Source organism: Panthera tigris, chromosome D1, assembly GCF_018350195.1.
Source record: "Panthera tigris isolate Pti1 chromosome D1, P.tigris_Pti1_mat1.1, whole genome shotgun sequence".
Taxonomy (NCBI): Eukaryota; Metazoa; Chordata; class Mammalia; order Carnivora; family Felidae; genus Panthera; species Panthera tigris.
In genome coordinates, this window is record NC_056669.1 from 1,992,784 (window position 1) to 2,013,924 (window position 21,141).

At 41.3% G+C, this 21,141-nt stretch overlaps 1 protein-coding gene across 3 annotated transcripts in view; it reads left to right on the forward strand.

The window, feature by feature from the left end:
• Window positions 1–21,141, forward strand: part of DYNC2H1 (dynein cytoplasmic 2 heavy chain 1) — a 342,976-nt gene that overhangs the window by 304,047 nt on the left and 17,788 nt on the right. For all 3 annotated transcript variants that reach the window (XR_006208595.1, XM_042959288.1, XM_042959289.1), the window contains exon 88: window positions 11,416–11,532. Coding sequence is in view for 2 of the 3 variants with exons in the window: in XM_042959288.1 (XP_042815222.1) it covers window positions 11,416–11,532 (117 nt within the window). In the remaining variant the exon portion in view is untranslated. The remainder of the gene's footprint in view (window positions 1–11,415; window positions 11,533–21,141) is intronic.

The following is a 21,141-nucleotide window of genomic DNA, read 5'->3' on the forward strand; positions in this document are numbered from 1 at the left end:
TCATAATTCTTTGTATTTCCCTCATTTTTCTTTTAATTTTTCCTTAATTTCTTTTTTCTGTTTATTTCTGTTTAATTTTTTTTTCTTCTTAACATTTATTCATTTTAGAGAGAAAGAGAGAGACAGAGCGTGAGTGTAGGAGGAACAGAAAGAAAGGGAGACACAGAATCTGAAGCAGGCTCCAGGCTCTGACCTGTCAGTACAGAGCCTGACGCAAGGCTAGAACTGATGAACTGTGAGACCATTATTAGAGTTGAAGTTGGATGCTAAACCTACTGAGCCACCCCAATTTTTCTTTAATTTCTAATTTTGCTTGGACCTTCTCTTTTTTTCTTAAGGAGTCCGGCTATAGGTTAATGGGTTTTGTTGATCTTTTTCAAAGAACCAGCTGTTAGTTTAGTCTTTTCTATTGTGGTTTGGTTTTTTGGGTTTTGTTTTGTTTTTGTGGGTTTTTTGTTTGTTTGCTTTCTATTTCAGTTTTCTCTCTCACCTTTATTTATTATGTCATTATTTCTAACTCTGGGCTTTGTTCCTTTTTAAGCTTTTTTAAAGTTTATTTTATTTATTTGGAGAGAGAGAGAGAGACAGAGAGAGAGAGAGAGAGAGCACTATTGGGGGAGAGGCAGTGAAAGGGGGAAAGAGAGAGATTCACAAGCAGGCTCTGCACTGTGAGCATGGAGCCTGATTAGGGTGTCAAACTCATAAACCATGAGATTATAACCTGAGCTGCAATCAAGAGTCAGACACTTAACCGACTGAGCCACCCAGATGCCCCATTCTTTTTAATTTTTTTAATCGTAGGTTTAAATAATTTATGTGCCTTTTCTCATTTCTTGATATACACCTGTATTACTATAAATGTAACTCTTAGAACTATTTTTGCTATATCCCAAAGATTTTGAAGCATTGTGTTCCCATTTTCATTTGTCTGTACATCGTTTTTTAATTTGTTCTTTGTAGCCTCCATGTGTATGTGGGTTGTTTTGTTGTTGTTGTTGTTGTGTTTTGGTTTTGTGTGTGTGTGTTTCTTTTCTTTTTTTTTTTTAGTTTTATTCTTGTGGTCGATTTCTAGTTTCAAACTATTTTGGTTAGAGAAGATACTTGATATGATTCAATCTTATTAAATTCACTGTGGCTTGTTTTATGGTCTAACATGTTATTTGTCCTGGAGAATGATCCATGGTTACTTGAAAAGAATGTGTATTCTGTTTTGGGACGTAATGTTCCTATATATGTGTTAAATCCATTTGATCCAATGTGTGGTTTGAAGCCACTGTTTTCTTACTGATTTTCTGTCTTATGATCTACCCATGGATGTAAATGGGATGGCTGCTAAAATTCCCTACCTTTATTACTGTCAGTTTCTCTTTTTGTCTGTTAATACTTGTTTTATATATTTATGTGCTATGATGGGTGCATAGATATTTACAATTGTTATGTTGGATTGATCCTTTCTTCATTATTTAGTGCCCCTCTTTTTCTCTTCTTACATAAAGCCTATTTTGTCTGATATAAATTTTGCTAGGTTTTTTTTTTTTTCATTTCATTTTCATGGAATATCTTTTCCCATACCTTGACTTTTAGTCTGTATGTGTCTTTAGATCTGAAGTTAGTTTCTTGTAGGTACCATACAGATTATAGATTGCTCTGGGTTCGGGAGTAAGGGGTTTATCCCTCCAGTCATCCAGTGTCTTTTGATTGGACCATTTAGTCCACTTACATGGAAATATTTATAGGTACATACTATTACCATTTTGTTAATTGTTTTCTGATTAGTTAGTTCCTTTTTGCTTTCTTTTGGTTGATGACTTTCCTGTAGTGTTATGCTTTTCTTTCTTTCTTGTGTATCTGTTAAAAGTGCTTCATTTGAGGTTGCCATGTGAGGTTCTTCTATAACATTCTATGTTTATGGTAGTCTGTATTAAGTTGGTTATCAGTTAAGTTCAAACACATTCTCAAAGCACTACGTTTACTCCTCCCCATTTATATATGATATATATATATCATATATATGATAGATATATATGATATATATATAATATGATGATAATGATATATATATATATAATGATATAATATTTTATCTTCTTATTTTGTGTGTCCTGGCACTAATTTTTGTAGATATGATTTATTTTACTACTTTTGTTTTTTAACCTTCACACTAGCTTTATAAGTGAGTGATCTACTTCCTTTACTATATGTTTGAATTTGCCAGTGGAATTCTCCTTCTATCATTTTCTTCTAGTTTTTGGCCTTCTTCTTCTTTTAAAGAAGTCCCTTTAACAATTCTTATAGGGCTGTTTAGTGGTGACAAACTGCTTTAACTTTGTCTGCAAAACTCTTTATGTATCCTTCCATTCTGAATGATTCCTTTGCCATTTATTCTTATTTATTCTTGGTTGTAGATTTTCTTTTTCTTTTTCCCAGCCTTTTGAATATATCATGTTACTGCTTACTGGCCTACAAAGTTTCTGCTGAAAAATCTGCTGATAGCCTTATGGGGTTTCCCTGGTATGGAACTAGTTGCCTTTCTCTCCTGCTTTTCAGGCTGTCTCATGTTTAATTTTTGACGTGTGAATTCTAGCGTGTCTTGGCCTGGACCTTCTTGGGTTTGTCTGATTTGGGCCTCCTGAGCTCTGTGAACCTGGATGCCTTTTTCCCCAGGTTAGGGAACTTTTCAACTATTATTTCTTCAAAGAAATTTTCTGTCTCCTCTCTCTCTCTTCTTCTGGAACACTATATCGTGAACGTTAGTATGCTTGATGTTGTCTCAGAGGTCCTGACCTATTCTCCATATTTTTGGTAGTTTTTTTCCTGTTTCTGTTTAGCTTGACTTCCACCAACCTGTCTTCCAGGTTGTTCACCCATTCTACATCCTCTGTTCTGCTGTTGATTTACATTAGTGTATTTTTTATTTCATGATTGTATTCTTTAGTTCTCACTGGTTCTTTTTTTATATTTTCTACCTCTTTGAAGTTTTCACTGAATTTCTCCACTCTTCTCTCAAGTACAGTATGTATCTTTATCGCCCTTACTTTGAACTCTTCATCAGGTGGATTTCTCATCTCTGTTTCATTTTGTTCTTCTTCTGTGGTTTTGTCACTCTTTCTTTTGGAACATATTTCTTTGTCTCCTCATTTTGTCTGTTTTTGTTTCTTTGTATTATGTTGGTCACTTATGTGTCCCAGTCTCGATGGTAGTGGCCTTACTTAGAAAGCATCCTGTGTGGCTCGGAAGCACCATCCCTTTGTCACCAGATCGGATACTCCAGGAGTATCTGTCGTGTGGGTTGCGTGTGCCCACCTCCTAGGACTTGGCGGCTGTGCCAAAGAGGAGGGCCGGCCTCCCGCCCTCTGGCCGCAGTGTGTGGCTCTGACTACTCCACGTACGCTGGTGGCAGGGTCGCCTCTAGCATAGCTGTTGAGGGGTCCGTATGCACTGCGGGAGGAGCGATGTTGGGTGGGGCTGGGTGCCTCTCCCTGCCACGTCTGGAGGAAGTAGCCTTCAGAGGGCTCTGGTCCTGGCCCGGGTTGGCACCAGGTGTGGCAGGGCAGCAGGGTCTTGGGGGGATGCTGAGACCGCCGACCTGGGTCTAGCAGGTGGCAGCAACTTGAGAGGCGTCCCTGCGAGGGCTGGTCTGCCGGGGAGAGCCGGGCTGAGGCAAGCAGAGCCACCAAGGTATATGGAAGTGTCACAGCTGCTTTCTGCTAGCATTGGGCCAACCTGGCTGATGGGGAGCAGGTAAAATGGCCCCCGTGAATGCTTCTGTTCCCGGAGAAAGTTCCCACCGATTCATGACCCTCCAACACGTGCCCTACAATTACTCAGTAAATCTCCTGGACATACACACCACACACTTCTCCAGCCTCCGCTTCTGCGCTGGGTCTCGGCTCACAGTGTATGCTGGCCCTTTAAGAATGGAGTATTTCGTTCCCACCACCTTCTGGCTCTCCCAGAATTAAGCCCCACTGATTTTCAAAGCCAGACGTTTTGGGGTCTCATCTTTCCAGTATAGGCCCCTGGGGGGTGGTGCCTGATACGGGCTTGATCCCCTTGCTGTCCAAGAGGAGCTCTATGCCCATGGCCTCCCACCTGCCTGCGGCCACGACACCAGGGTTTGCTTCCTGCTCTTCTCCACGTGGCTTTTTCTATGTATCTTGAGCCTCGGACGAGCACGTCTGCTGGTCTTTACTTTCAGAGTAGTGTTTTATGTAGTTATGGCCTTGGTTCCTCCGTGGGAGAGAGGTGACTTCTCTCCCCAAATGAGTTAAAATAAAATACAACTCTTGGTGGGGAAGAGAGAAAGTAGGCAAAGGATTTCAGTAGGCAGCTTACGTGAAGAGCAAGAAGATATGGCAAATAAACGTAAAGTACTCGTTTCCACTGGTAATCAGAAAATGAAATTAAATCTAATATATTGGCAAAATTCATAAATGTCAACAGACCAAGTATTGGCAAGGGTGTGGCACAGTATAAATCTTAAGCAGGATAAGTTAACCATAGGTGATTAACATGATTTTGGGGAAACAGTTTGACAATATTACAAAAAATTGAGAATGACCATACACTTCACCTTAGCAACTTTATTGCGTGCGGTCAGATTTATGCAGATGTGGTTAAGGAGATATGTACCATCATGTTTATTGGAGTGTTTACTAGTAAACAATTAGCAGCGACTTAGATGTTCATCAGCAAAAGAATGAATCATTTGTTGAATGTTGACACAGCAGACATTCTGCAGCTGTTAAAAGTGAAAGAACAAAATGAATGCACCTAGACCAGGGATGAACAAAAAGAGCAGATTGCAAATTCTGTATAACATACAGATTGCAAACCGGAGGAACTACCATTTATTTCTTATGGCTACATGTATATTTAACAATGATGTAGAGCTAAATTCCAGATAATGATGAGGTCATGTAAGGGCAAAAGAAGAACAGGAAAGGCAAAGTATGTAGACAGGACTTCAACCATGTCTGTTACAGTTTACGTGCTTAGAAATACGGGACAACCATGACATTATGTTAATGTCCAATAACACCGAGTCATAGGAACATGCATATTTAAAAATGTTTTTCTGTGTGTTTGAAATATTTTATTAAAGATTTTTTTAACGTTTATTTTTAAGAGAGAGAAAAGGAGAGAGAGAGAGAGAGAGAGAGAGAGAGAGAGAGAGAGAGAGAGAGAGAGAGAGAGAGAATCCAAAGCAGACTCCATGCTCCCAGCACAGAGCCTGATGTGGGACTCAGACTCACAAACGGTGAGATCATGACCTGAGCCGAAATCAAGAGTCAGCCACATAACTGACTGGGCCCCCCAGACACCCTGAATACTTTTATTTTTAAAAGGGGAGCATTCTGGCAAGTAAATCCATATAATAACTTATCAAAATAAAATCTGTTTTAATATCAAATTCGCCATTAAGTCCAAGATAAATTTAAGTTCAAGTCAGAAGTATTCAAGAAATTCAGCATCACATATGAAACAAATTAATAGCTTTAATTCTGTTTTTAGTGAACTGTTAGTAACTCCTTTTGAGGTGAGAAACTAAGAGTTAGGGGTGCCTGGGTGACTCAGTTGGTTGAGTGTCCAGCTCTTGTTTCAGCTCAGATCATGATCTCATGTTGCGTGAGTTCAAGCCCCACATCAGGCTCTGTGCTGACAGTGTGGAGACTGCTTAGGATTCTCTCTCTCTCTCTCTCTCTCTGTCTCTCTCTCTGTCCCTCCCACACTCTCTGTCTCTTTCTCTCTCTCTCTTGTTCTCTCAAAATAAATAAATAGACTTGAAAAAAAGAAGGTAAGAGTTAAATGAGATCTTATGAGTAGCCCTTTTTTTTTTTTTTTTTAAGTTTATTTTTGAGAGAGAGAAAGAGAGAGGGCACAAGCAGGGGAGGGGCAGAGAGAGAGGGAGACACAGAATCCGAAGCAGGCTCCAGGCTCTGAGCTGTCAGCACAGAACCTGACCTGGGGCTTGAACTTACAAACTGTGAGTTCATGCCCTGAGCCAAAGTCGGATGCCCAACTTACTGAGCCACCCAGGTGACCCACAGGTAGCCCTCTCAAAGTAGATTGGGGTCTTGGTAGTCAGTACTTATGCCTGATCTACACTAACCCTTACATGGTTTTGAAACTAAACCAAATCAAATGTGTATGGGGGTGTTTTTTTTTTTTAATTTCTGTTTTCTAATTGCCTCTCTCTTTTTAGATGTTTTAATTGGAGTTTCCAGTGTAAATAACATTTTTGCATGTAAATATTTTCTTTGTTGTTAAACAACTTTCTGTTAAGTTGAAACCTATGCATTTATAAACAAAAGTAAAGAAAATCATTTAATGACAAGAAATGTACATTTAGATGCCTTTCACTTAATATTTGGGTTTCGCTCAAATAGTACATTGGCACAGATGTCAGGAGGTAGCCTCAACAATGTGGCTGTTTAAATTGAGTGTAAACAAAAAGGTTTGATCTCGATAATAATTGATAATTATTTCTTTCCCTTTAAGAGGGATGTGTCCTGCAAGAATAAGGCATTAATGGCTAAAACAGACTTCTGGCAAACTTTTATTAGAAAGTATGAAGTGTGGAGGCGCCTGGGTGGCGCAGTCAGTTAAGCATCTGAATCCTAATTTCACCTCAGGTCATGATCTCAAGGTTTGTCAGTTCGAGCCCCACATTGGTCTCTGCACTGACAGTGCGGTGCAGGCTCAGGATGTTGTCTCTCTGCCCCTCCCCCACTCATGCACACTCACTCTCAAAATAAACCTTAGGAAAAAAACAAGTAAAAATGAAGTATGAAGTATACACCCATACATAAGTACAAATAGCACTTAATACTGTTTATCATTTAGTGGAGGAGATGAAGAGTGGAAACAGCGCTGATTCAATTAGAAGGCGTGCTCTGACGTGTCACCTAACTCAGCATAAATGAAGTGATGGAATACATTCAGTTATCTAGAATAAGTGTGGAAAATACTGTGCAAAATTAAATATTCTAGACAAAAGCTTTTTCACTGGAAATTATCCAGATTTTTCTCAAGCCTTTGTCTCACCTAAATGGATATATCTGTATAAAATAATTCCAAATTTCTAAAAATTAAAAGATTAATTGGGTTAAGTAAACAATAGTAGCTGATACTTATTAAGTACTTAATCTGCATCAGAAAGTTTTTGAAATATTTTAAATATATTATTAGAGGGGAATTCTCATTTCCCATTCCTGTTGGGCTTTTTCCCCTGTGGAGGAGTATTTACTAGTACTCGTACTCCTAGATTCTCTCTCTGCCTTCTCTCTCGCTCTTCCCCTTCCCAGGAAAGGAGTTAGTCTCTCTGCCCTGGGTCGCTGACTCAAACTGAGTATCACATACTGTGTCTTCCTTGTGGTTTTCTCTTGGGTATAACGTTCTGTTCTGCTCCTTGGGGGCCATCTCCGCGGCTGGGTCCTTAGCTCAGTACTCTTGTAAATAGAAATTAAGCCTCCTGAATTCTTTTTTTCGTGTGTGTGTGTGTGAGAGAGAGAGAGAGAGAGAGAGAGAGAGAGAGAGAGAGAGAATATAATTTATTGTCAGGTTAGCTAACATACAGGGCATAGAGTGTGCTCCTGGCTTCAGGAGTAGATTCCCATGATTCATCATTTACATACAACACCCAATGCTCCTCCCAACAAGTGCCTTCCTCAGTGCCCATCCCCCACTTGCCCTCTCCCCCTCCCTCCCCCATCAACCCTCAGTTTGTTCTTTGTATTTAAGAGCCTCTTATGGTTTGCCTCCCTCTCTGTTTTTATGTTATTTTTGCTCCCTTCCCTTATGTTCATCTTTTTCTTTGACATTTATTCATTTTTGACAGACATAGATAGAGTGTGAGTGGGGGAGGGGCAGAGAGAGAGAGAGTCACAAAATCCAAAGCAGGCTCCAGGCTCTGAGCAGTCAGCACAGAGCCTGACATGGGGCTGAAACTCACAAACTGTGAGATCATGACCTGAGCTGAAGTAGGACGCTTAATTGACTGAGCCACCCAGGCGCCCCTCATCTGTTTTGTTTCTTAAATTCCACATGAGTGAAATCGTGATATTTGTCTTTCCCTGACTTAATTTCGCTTAGCATAATGCACTCTAGTTCTATCCACGTTGTTGCAAATGGCAAGATTTCATTCCTTTTGATTGCCTAGTCATACTCCATTGTATATATATACACATATCTTCTTTATCCATTCCTCCATCGATGGACATTTGGCCTCTTTCCATACTTGGGTTATTGTTGCTAGTGCTGCTTAAACATTGGGGTGCCTGTGCCCCTTCAAAACAGCATACCTGTATCCCTTTGGATAAATTCCTAGTAGTACAATTGCTGGATCATGGGGTAATTCTGTTTTTATTTTTTTGAGGAACGTCCACAGTGTTTTCCAGAGTGGATGTGCCAGCTTGCATTCCCACCAGCAATGCAGAAGAGATCCTCTTTCTCCATATCCTTGCCAACATCTGTTGCTTCCTGAGTTGTTAATGTTAGCCACTCTGACGGGTGTGAGGTGGTATCTCATTGTGGGTTTCATTTGTATTTCCCTGATGATGAGTGACATTGAGCATCTTTTCATGTGTCTGTTGGCCATCTGGATGTCTCCTTTGGAGAAGTGTCTATTCATGTCTCGTGCCCATTTCTTCACTGGATTGTTTTTCAGGTGTTGATTTTGATAAGTTCTTTATAGATTTTCGATACTAACCTGTATCCAGTATGTCATTTGCAAATATCTTCTCCCATTCCGTCCGTTGCCTTTTAGTTTTGCTGATTGTTTCCTTGGCAGGGCAGAAGTCTTTTATTTTTTTATTTATTTTTTTTTTTCAGAAGTCTTTTATTTTGATGAGGTTCCAGTAGTTCATTTTTGCTTTTATTTCCCTTGCCTCTGAGACGTGTAGAGTAAGAAGTTGCTGTGGCTGAGGTCAAAGAGGTTACTGCCTGTGTTCTCCTATAGGATTTTGATGGTTTACTCTCTCACATTGAGGTCTTTCATCCATTTTGAGTTTATTTTTGTGTGTGGTGTAAGAAAGTGGTCCAGATTCAATATTCTACATGTCACTGTCCAGTTTTCTCAACCCCATTTGCTGAAGAGACTGTCTTTTTTCCATTGGATATTCTTTCTTGCTTTGTTGAAGATTAGTTGACATATAGTTGTGGGTCCATTTCTGGATTCTCTATTCTGTTCCATTGGCCTCTGTGTCTGTTCTTGTTAAGCTTGCTGAATTCTTGATTTTAATATTAGGAATCCACTTGCCCAGAGACTTATTAGATCCTCCACGCTTTTTCAGTAATAAGGGAAATATTTGGGGCCTGCTTCTTTCACTCCTTTCTTTAAAGAATAACTGTATTTGAGGGGCGCCTGGGTGGCTCAGTCGGTTAAGCGTCAGGCTTCAGCTCAGGTCACCATCTCGCAGTCCCTAAGTTCAAGCCCCGCGTCGGGCTCTGGGCTGATGGCTCAGAGCCTGGAGCCTGCTTCCAGTTCTGTGTCTCCCTCTCTCTCTGCCCCTCCCCCGTTCATGCTCTGTCTCTCTGTGTCTCGAAAATAAATAAACGTTAAAAAAAAAAAAAAAAGAATAACTGCATTTGAAGCAAGGGTAGCATTTGTTGATATCATTCCGATCCCTAATATGTTTACACTATTTCATTCTAGGCAATGGGGAGGTCTTTGAATTTCACAGATGGACTTTAAATTTCATGACAGGGTAATCTGAGCGGGTGTGGAGAGAAAAGGAAAGATTTCGAAGGTGTTGATTGCAGGTGGCGGGCATGGGCAGTTTGATGGCATGTGGGAGGGTTGGGGGAGTTAAGGACGTCTGTCGGAGGCCCATGAGGAGCCGCAGGCTAGGGAGGGGTAGGCTCCGGAGAGGCCTGTTTCTCAGCAGCCCTTCCTGATGAGGAGAGAAACAGCAAGAGTTTCTATCCCCGTATACTCATCTTACATAGTCAGCTTGTGGCACCGTCAGTGGGAAGTGTGTTGACAAATTTCTAGGCAGACTAATGGAGCTTGAAACTTGATGGAATTTTTACAAGAGGCCTTACCTCTTACCTAGGTGGAGGTCTTACCTGGAGAGGTTCTAGCACTGAAATTAGCGGGTACTCTCAATTTTAATTAACATTTTTTCAAGGCCAACATGCTTTACCAGCTCTTAAAGTAGCCTGTACATCATTACGTCAATGCTGTTGGAGAATATTAAAGTTAGGCGTTCCGTAATTCTGTCGTTACTCCAGCTCTCGCGTTAGCAAACACATCGTTCATCTTTCTGTGGAACGGCAACTGTGCTGTAAAATTAGCTGTTCAAAACTGTTGGTCAAGGCATCTGCTAGTGTCTCCCCACACCTCCACCACTCCCTAAAATACACACTCCACCAGCGCAAAGTGTTGTCATGACTCTAAATTCTAGAGCACTTTCATTTAACATGTTGAAACATGTTTAATGGTATTTGACACTAGCCATTAGGGCAGGTTGAGCACTCATTTAACATGTTGAAACTCTGTCACACTCGTAAGATTGTTTTGTATTTTCTGAGACTGTAGGTGTGGCCCTGAATACAAAATACTGATTTTAGATTTGATGTCTTTAAAAAACTCAGGGTAGATTCACAGTGCAGAAACTAAAAGAATGAATACTTTTGAAGAAGAAATATGGAACAAATATTACCAAAAAAGTATATTTCTAGTTTCATAATTTCCTAAATGTACACAAAGGTTAATTTAGAGAAAAAGATTACCTTTTTTTTTTTAAGTTTACTTACTTTGAGAGAGAAACAGAGAGAGAGAGAGTGCTTGCACACAAGTTGGGACAAGCAGAGAGAGAATCCCAAGCAGGCTCCACACCATCAGCACAGATCCTGACACAGGGCTTGGTCCCACGAACTGGGAGATCATGACTGGAGCCAAAATCGAGAGTCAGATGCTTATTAACTGGCTGAGCCACCCAGGTGTCCCTAACTCTTTTTTATTCTCTCAGCTCTGCATGGCATGTCTAAAGTGTTTTTCATTCAACTTTCTGACTTTCGTTCTGTTCTTTTAAAAATGACGTCAGAATTCCAAGCAGGGAGCACATAATCTCCTTTAATTGTGCTTTTATTTCACCCTCTTGGAGAAAGAGTAACTTTTTGGCATTTTCCGTTATATTTCTATTAACCTAATGCCCACATACCTGCAGTTGTAACTAATGACATTTGTATTTTTTTCTAAGCGATCTGCTCAATAAATAATAAAGTATCCACTAAAATCGAGAATTCAGTCTACAGCGAGATCACTGTGAACACCGGTCTGGGTCTTCCCGTTTTTGTTCTCAGATTTAATACCCTTATCTCTGTTTTCATAATACTTGGCATCCATGGTCATTAGAATGCGGTGACCTGAAGTTTCCGGCTGTGATCTCACAGCTTGTTGTTTCCCCGCAGATGGGCGGCTTGCTGCTGGAAGGCTGCAGCTTTGACGGGAGCCGGCTTGCTGAGAACCAGCACGACTCTCCCAGCGTGTCGCCCGTCCTCCCTTGCTGTGTGGGCTGGATCCCCCAGGTAAGGCGCCTCTGCCTTCGTGATGGCATAGTCTTGTCTGTGTATTGTCTCTTTACTTTCTGACCTCACCTGCACTGCAACGGATTTCTAGTCAAGATATTGTGCCATTTATCATTTTTACAATGTACAGGACATTTTAAAATCTTTATTTTGTTATAGAAAGAATGGCAATATAGTTTTTAATTTCTAAATCACGTATATCCTGGTAAGAAAAAGCCTTCAGTGATCATGTGGATTGCCACGTGTTGTTCGTGTGTGGTCACAGTTAGCCATGCGGTGGCTAACAGTGTCGGCAGGTTCGTACACATCTGATTTCGGTCACACGGGGTCACCATGCTGGGCGTAGGCACGTGAAGAAAGCAGTCCTTTTTTGTAAATTGAAGTACAGTTGACACACCATGTCACATTAGTGTCAGGGGTGCAACACAGGGGTTCAACAGGTCTGTGCTGTGTCCCCCACGAGTGTAGCTGCCATCTGTCCCCACGCAGCATAGAACACCATTGACTATACTCCCTGTGTTGTACCCTTTGTCCCCATGACTGATTCATCCCAGAGCTGGAAGCCTGTACCTCCCACAACGCTCCACCCATTCTGTCCATCCCCCATACCCTCTGGCCACCACTGGATTTTCTTCTGTGTTTACGGGTCTGCTTCCGTGTTGTTTATTGGTTTGATTTGTTTCTTAGATTCCACATAGAGTTGGAATCCTATGGTATTTGTCTTTCTCTGACTTACTTCACTTAGAGTAACACTCTCTCGGTTTATCCATATTGTCACAAATAGCCAGATCTCATTCTTTTTCAGGACTGAGTAATCTGTTCTCTGTGTGTGTCTGCACATACACACTCTCCATTCATACACTCTGCTGCGTCCACTCGTGTCATCTCTCAGGAGACACCGAGGTTGTATCCTCATCTTGGCTATTATAAATTATGCCACAATAGAGGGGTATATTTATCTTTTCAAATGAGTATTTTTGTTTTTCTTGGGTAAATATGCAGTAGTGGAATTACTGAATAGGTATGGTATTTGTACTGTGAGGTTTTTAAGTAACCTCCGTACATTCTCCACGGTGGCTGCCATCTGAATTCCCACCAGCTGAGCACAAAGGATCCTTTTTGTGCACATTCTCAGCAACGCTTGCTATCCCTGGTCTTTTGACACTAGCCATTAGGGCAGGTGTAAGCTGGTAAGTCCCTGTGCTTCTTTGAGGTTAGTGATGCTGAGCATCTTTTCATCTGTATGTTTTCTTGGAAAAATGTCTACTCAAGTCCTCGGCCTAGTTTGTAATCAGAGCATTTGTTTTTGGCAGGGGAGTTGACTTGTGTAAGTTCTTTACATATTTTGGATATTAATCCTTTATCAGATATGTAATTGCAAATACCTTCTTTCATTCAGTAGGTTGCCTTTTCGTTTTGTTGATGGTTTCCTTGCTGTATTAAAGCATTTAATTTTGGTGTGGTTCCAATACTTCATTTTTGCTTTTGGTTCCCTTGCCTAGAAAAAGGTTATGGCCCATAACACCGAGCTTACCACCTGTGTTTGCTTCTAGGAGTTATACGGTATCAGGTTTCACATTTAAGTCATTGATCCATTTTAAGTTTATTTTTGTGTGTGGTGTAAGGAAGTGGTCCAGTTTCATTCTTCTGCAGGTAATGGTCAGTTTTCCGAGCACCCTTTATTGCCTCAATTGTTATTTTTTAATTGTGTATTCTTTTTAATGGGTTGACCATATGAGCTTGGGTTTGTTTCTGGGCTTTCTTTTCTATTATCTGTGTGTCTCCTTTTATGCAAGTTCCATACTGTTCTGATCACCACAGCTTCGTAGGTTATCTTGGAATCTGGGAATGTGACACCCCCAACTTGGTTCTTCTTTCTCAAGATGGCTTGGGCTATTTAGGGTCTTTTATGGGTCCATGCAGATTTAAGGATTCTTTGTTCTAGTTCTCTGAGAAATGCTGTGGGTACTTTGATAGGGATTGCATTGAATCTACAGATTGCCTTGAATGGTGTGGACATTTTAGCAACATTAATTTTTCCACTTCTCGATCTGGATATGTTAACACTGGTTTGTGTTGTCTTGCATTTATTTCATCAGAATTCTGTACTTTTAGGTTACTGGTATTTCACCTCCTGGGTTAAGTGTTTTCTTGATGCTTTTTTCGTGTTGGTGCAACTATAAATGGAATGTTTTACTTAGTTTCTCTGCTCTTTTGTTAAGAGTGCATAGAAACGCAACAGGCTTGTGTATATTGATTTTGTATCTTGCAGCTTCACTGAATTCATTTATTTTAATGGTATTCGGTGGAGTCTTTAGGGTTTTCTACATGCGGCATCATGTCATCTGCCAACACTGACAGTTTTAGTTCTTTACCCCTTTGGATGCCATTTCTTTCTGTTGTCTGTTATGTCTCGGACTTCCAGTGTGACTTTGAATACTTGTGGTGGGAGTGGACTTCTTGTCTGGTCCTTGATCGTCAAGGAAAAGTCTTGTTTTTCACTACCGAGTATGGTTAGCTCTACGCTTGTCCTTCACGGCCTTTATTATGTTGAGGTATGTTCCCTCTAAACCCTTTTTGCCGAGAGTTTTTATCATGAGTGGATTTGAAATTTTTTTGCTTTTTTGGCACAAATGAGATGATAATGTGATTTTTATCCTTAACTTTGTTAATGTGGTCTATGACACTGAATGATCTGCAGGTCATCGAACCATCCTTATGTCCCTAGAATAAATTCCACTTGATTATGGTGAATGATCCTCATAATTTATTGTTGAATGTCCTTTGCTGATATTTTATTGAGGATTTTTGCTCTATATTCTTCGGGCTTATTGGTCTGTATTTCCTTTTTTTTTTTTTTTTTTTGGTAGTGTTTTTGTCTGATTTTGATGTCAGAATAAGGGTTTTGTACAATGAATTTGGAAGTTTTCCTTCCTCTTTGATTGATTGTTTGGGATAGTTTAGGGAGTGTAGATATTAAGTCTTACCTAAATGTTGGGTAGATGGGGCACCTGGGTGGCTCAGTCGGTTGAGCGTCCGACTTCAGCTCAGGTCATGATCTCACAGTCCATGAGGTCGAACTCTGTGCTGACAGCTCAGAGCCTGGAGCCTGCTTCGGATTCTGTGTCTCCCTCTCTTTGAACCTCCCCTGCTTGTGAACCTCCCCTGCTTGTGCTCTCTCTCTCTTAAAAGTAAGCATTAAAAAAATTTAAATGCTTGGTTGAATTTATTTGTGAAGCCATCTGACCCTACACTTTTGTTTGTTGGGAGTTTGGGATTACTGATTAAATTTGATTATTAGTATTCAGTCTGTTCAGATTTTCTATTTTTTCTCGATTCATTCTTGGAAGATTTTATGTTTCTAGGAGTGTCTCCATTTCTTCTAGATTGTCCAGTTTGGTGGCATGAAATCTTTCCTAGTAGTGCCATATCATCCTGTGTGTTTCTGAGGTGCCACGTGTTACTTGGGTCTCACTTTGGACTTTGTGTATTCGGGTCTTCTCTGTCTTCTCTGGGTGAATTTGGTGAAGGGCATGGCAGTCTTGTTTATGTTTTCAAAGAACCAACTCTTGCTTTCACTGCTCTTTTCCATGTTTTTTACTATTTATTTCATATATTTCTGCTCTCATCTTTTTTTCCTTCTACTAATTTAGGGTTTTGTTGTTTTGTTTTTAACAGTTCTTCAGATGTAAGGTTAGATTAGTTGAGGTTTTTCTGGTTTCTTGAGGCAGGCTTGCATCAATATACATTTCCCTCTTTTACAGCTGCTTTGGTTGTGTGCCAGTGTTTTTGGACTGTTGTTTTTTCATTTTCCTTTGTCACCATGAGTTTTTTATTCCTTTTAGATTTTGTATATATAAAATTATTATATATTATATTGCACGTATATTACATATATGTAGTATTCCTTTTATATTTTTATTTATTTATTTATTTTTGAGAGCATGAGCAGTGGGGGGGAAGCACACAGACTCCCAAGCAGGCTTTAGTGAGTTGTCAGCACAGAGCCGGATGCGGGGCTCGAACCCATGAACCGTGAACTCATGACCTGAGCTAAAGTTGGACACTTAACCAACTGAGCCCCCAGGCACCCCCATTCCTGTCAGATTTCTGCATTGACCTGTTGGTTGTTTAGTAGCATGTGGTTTAGCTTTTTTTTTTTTTTCCCCCATATTTTTTTCAAATTTTTTCTTATAATTTCTAGTTTCATATCTTTGTGGTCAGAAAAGAAGCTTGATATGATTTCACTCTACTCTATTTAGACTTGTTTTGTTGACTAACAGGTGATCTCTTATAGGGAAAACTCCATGTCCACTTGAAAAGAATGTGCATTCTGTGGTTTTTGTGTGGAATGTTCTGAATATATCTGGTCTAATGTGTAATACAAGGAAATGGTTTTCTCATTTGTTTTTTGCCTGGATAATTTCTTTGTTGAGGAAGACAGTGTGTTAAATTTCCCTACTATTATTGTATTATATCTGTTAATATTTGCTTTGTATTTAGATGTACAAATGTTGAATGCCTAGATATTCACACTTGTTATATGCTTTTGTTAGATTGATCCTGTTATCATTCTACAGTGCCCTTCCTTGCCTGGTTACAATCTTTGTTTTAATTTCTGTTTTGTCTGACATACATATTGCTACCTCAAGGTTTTTTTTTATTCCATTCTCATGAATTATCTTTTTTCCATGTCTTCATTTTCAGTCTCTGTATGTCTTGGGGTCTAAAGTGAGTCCCCCACAGGCAGCAGATGGATAGGTCTTGTTTTGTTATGCATTCATTCACCCCATGTCTGTTGATGGAGCATTTAGACTATTTCCATATAAAGTAATTGTTGATGAGAATTATTGGCATTTTGTTCATCATTTTCTGGTTGTTTTTGTAGTTCTTCCTTGTTTCTTTCATCATCTCTTGCCCTATTTCCTAGTGATAGATGACTGTCCATAGTGTTCCACTTGACTTTCCCTTTTAGTGTATCTGTTGTACATTTTTGTTTTGTAGTTATCATGAGGTTTATATATAGGATGCTAAGAATATAGCAGTCTGTTGTGTGTTGCTGGTCACAAAGTTTGAATACTTTTTAAAAGAACTTCATTTTTACTATCTCTTTGATTTTGTAAGTCCCTTAACACTAATTTTTAAAATAATTGATTTTCCTATTTTTAATCTTTATACTGGCTTTTTAAGTGCTTGCTGTCCTACCATTACTGTATGTTTGCTGGTACGGATAAAATTTTTTTCCATTCATCATTTTTGTCTGATTATGGCCCTTCGTTTTCCCCTTAAAGAAGTTTGTTTTAACATTTAAGGCCTGTTCAGTAGTGATTGACTCCTTTTAGGTTTTTCTGGTAAACTCTTTATCTCTCCTTCAATCTGAATGGTAAACTTGAAGGGGAGGTATTCCTCTAGTGTTTTTACCTTTTGTCACTTAGACTGTATTGTGCACCTCCCATGTGGCCTGCAGATTTCTGTTGAAAAGCCAGCTGATAGCCTTATGGGGTTTCCCTGTCTGTAACGAGTTGCTGCTCTTGTGCTCCTTTAAAAATTCTCTCTTTATATCTAATAGTATTTTAATTGTTGTGTTTCATGATGTGGACCTCCATGGGTTCATCTTGTTTGGAACTTTCTGGGCTTCCTGAACATGGATGTCTGTTTCCTTTCCCAGGTTAGGGAAATTTCTAGCTACTACTCAGATCAGTTTTCTCTTCCTTTCCCTCTCTCCTCCTCTGGGACTCCTGTAATACACGTGTTGTCTAAGAGATCCCTTACTTCATCCTCATTTTGCTGTGCAGCTTGGGTGTTTCCATCACCCTGTCTTCCAAACAGCTGATCCGTTATTCTACATCCTCTAATCTTTTGATTCCCTCTGTAGTTTCATTTCAGTTATTGTATTCTCCCTTTCTGACTGGTTCTTTTTCATATTTTCTCTTTGTTGAAGTTCTCCTGGAGTCCATTTCCTCTCCTCTTTGACCATTGCTTTCACCTCTATTGGTCACCGTGCTTACCTTCACTCCATGTAGTCCTTCTCTGAGGTTTTCTCTTGTTTTTTCATTCAGAGCATATTCTTCTGTTTCCTCATTTTACTTGATTGTGTGTGTTCCGGCAATTAGGCAGACATCTATTTCTACTCAATGTGAACGGTCTGTGTGTGCTCATCCCCTGGGTAGACTCTGTGTGACTGGGGCTTCCCTCGTGGAATGGCCACAGCTAATGTGGCCAAAGGCTGGGCCCGTCCCAGCACTGTTCACATGGAGGGCGCCCTGGCAGGACAGCTGGAGTGTCACCGGGCAGTCTATACCAGTGCATGCCCTGACACATCATCTGGAGCTGAAGTGGTGCAGGCCTGGGGTGTGTCACCATGGGGCCACAGCTGGGGCTGTAGTGAGTGCTGACAAGGGGTGTCCCAGTGTGTGTCAGACAGGGGCTGGTGTGGGCTGGCATCCCAGGGCTCACTGAGACACCCTGTTCCCGTCTCCTCGAGCAGGGTGGAGGGAAACGAAATCAGTCATGATCACCAGCCTCTCCATCCCAGAGAGAGTTCCAGAAGCTCCCCCCAACCCCCCAGTTCAGCAGACGTCGTCGTAAGGGCTGGATCTTTTATATTCTAGTTGCTGTTTTAAACTGTAGTTTTCTCTATGAGCTGGGAGGGGCTAGGGGCCCGGGGCTCGTTGGGCAGCGCCCAGCCATGGCACCAGACCTTGGCCTCGCTGTGCCGTCAAGGTGGAGGGGAACGTAAACCATGGGATTTCCCAGCCCCTCGACCGGCAGAGAGTTCCAGCAGCTGTCTCCAGATCAGCAGGGTTCTAGGCCTGATTTCCTTACAGTTCAGTTGTCTATTAATCATGGCTTTTCTGTGCAGGGGCGTTTGCTTGCCATCTCTCAGGACTGTCCCTCCCCTGCAGTTCATCATGTAGGAGGACATGTCCTCTGTTACCTGGTTCCCCCTCCCTTTTCTCTGTGTCCCTGTCCTGCGCAGCCAGCTGCTTCTTCAGGATGAGCCGCTCTGCAGACAGCTGAGGGTCCGGTCCAGGGTGGAGTGGAGTTTATTCAGGACCCTTCCAAAGAAGGAAGAAAATGGTCTTGACAAAGACTTAACAATCCCCACTTTAAAACCCTCAATTATCAAAAGAACTTTTGACAGTGGAACTTGGGAGATATTTGCACTTAAAACACTACATAGTTGTAGATGAAGCATGCAACTTTTACTTAATAAAATTTTAAAATACGAGTATATGTGAGTACACTTTAAAATTTTAATGCTGCATGTAATGACTAAAAACTATTTCATATACTGCTTACCTCAGGAAAATGTGTTTTCTCTTTGGGTTGTAGTGCATTGAAGTTTCCAGTAATTAGAATTCTCTATTAAAAAAAAAAAAGCATCAGAATATTTAAGAAATGAACCCGTAGTAATAATTATCAGTCATTGCTGCGAGAGCTAACAGAGCACCCTCTGGCCTAAAAGGGCATACGTTTTTGTAAAATACTTACTTTTTCTCTTCATTTCCCCTAGGATTTGAGTGATTTATCATATAGAAAGGGAATGGTTAATATTTATTTCAGTCTATTAATTCTGGTAAGAAATTTATTTCAAAAAGTGGTAAGTTACAGATTACACAGGTATGTGAACAAAACTGAAAGTTATATACAAAAGATTGGAAGTTGCTAAGGGTTTTTAACCATAACGTGTAAAGTTGTACATAATCACAGAGATTAATTCAAATGGATCCAGATTAACTGTGAATTCTCTGGAAGACAAAATTAAATGCCATCTAATCAATTAGATTAAGAAAAAAGTAGAACATGTATAAGCCACAGTGATAGCCAAGCAGAGCATGGAGAAACACTGGGTAGTTGTAAGTGCAGAAGAAAATGACCTCGAACAACAGTCACATAATTGGCCACAAACTGAATGCAAATCAAGAACATGGTGTTGTTAGGGACAGTGCCCGTCTGTCGCTGGGCTGGATGGGGACAGTGCAGGTCTGTTGTTGGGCTGTATGAAAAGCAACGTGACATTACAGTACTGAACATTTATCACCCCATAATATTTTATCATTTCTATCCAATTCTATTTACCAGATTTTAAAAATCAGGATTGAAATAGAGAGCTAAAAATAATTTAATTAGAAAAATAGCCCATGTACAGAGAGGTAAAACAAATTCAGATATTTAGCCAGTAAAAGAAATGGCTCAAAGATAATAAGGATTTTTTACTTTTATGAAGGGGATTTCCTTCTCAATGGAAGGCTAACCCCTTTCCCTTCCTTTATGCTGACCTCCTTCCTTCTGTATAAACGTAACCACGGTCTTGTAGAAGGTGAGGCACCCTGCTGCGGGCTTCACTGTGCAGTGTTGGCAGCCCCACCTCCCCAGCTGATGAGCCGGGCCATTTGGGCCAACTTACCTGACCTCACTGACCCCAGTTTTCTCATTTGAGATTGCAGACCATGATGCTCCTACAGCACCATGTTGAAGGTTAAATAAGTTCTTGTGCGTCTGAAGCATACCTAGCCCTGTGCCTCACATGTCATAAGTCTCATTTATCATGATGCTACTATGTTGGAAGGTTTTTACGATAGTGTGATAACAATTACATTCCTGCGTACCGTGTATCATCCTGAACACTGGGCTTCCACAGACAAGCTGGGTTTTTCCGTCAAGTCGGAAACCAACTTGGGTCGAGTTGGCGGGCAAACAGCTCCTGTCCAGAGTCTTAAGTACAGTTACGGAGGTCTACGTAAACTGGTAGCTGAGAGAGGCCTCACATGTGTAACAGGTACGCAGATGAAGCAAAGTCACGAAAGGAGGAGGCAGCTTCTCTCACTGCCGTAGGCACAGTGGGAGTAACGAGAGTTCCAGGAAATACAAGAAGTGGAGGAGAGGCGTTTCAGATAGAAGGGGCGGCACATGCGAATGCGAGCCGGTAGGGTCTAAAGGAAGGTACAGCCTCCTGGGAACTGCAGGTGCATCGTCTGGGATGCACAGGTCCTATCAGAGACAGGAGCGGATGTAGTTAGAGAGGTCGGCCAAGATGGGGTCTAAGTTGGCGGCAGAGGAAGACCCTGAACTCACCTCCTCCAAGACACACCGCGTGTATTCCTCTTATGAAGCAGTTCCTACTGACAGAGCCCGCGGGCCGACTGGACATCTCTGCACAGCCACATTGTACGGGGATCACACAGACAACGGCGCACAGACCGCGTAGAGAACAGCAAGAGAGACGGGATCAGGGAACCGCAGCAGCGAAGGACAGCGCCAAGGGACTGCGGGCACATCCATCCGTCCCGGGGCACAGGACAACAGCAACAAGGATAGCAAAGATCCAGCCCGAGATCCCTGCCCGCACGCTCGGGGTGGGAGGCCCGGGCAGCGCCACGGCACACCTTGCCGGTCCGCCTTCATAGCACATTTGGGGACGGGGTCCGAGCGCTGTGGCCAGCCTGCTTCAATGTGCCGCGGGTCCTAGCCCACACCTTTTTCAGGAGTCACGCCCCGGTGGCGGCCCCGGAGACGGCCCCGTCCAGCACTCGCTGCAGCTCCCGCCACTGCCCCAAGGTGACACAGGTGCATAGTACGTACCCCAGAACGCTTCCCAGGGCTCGC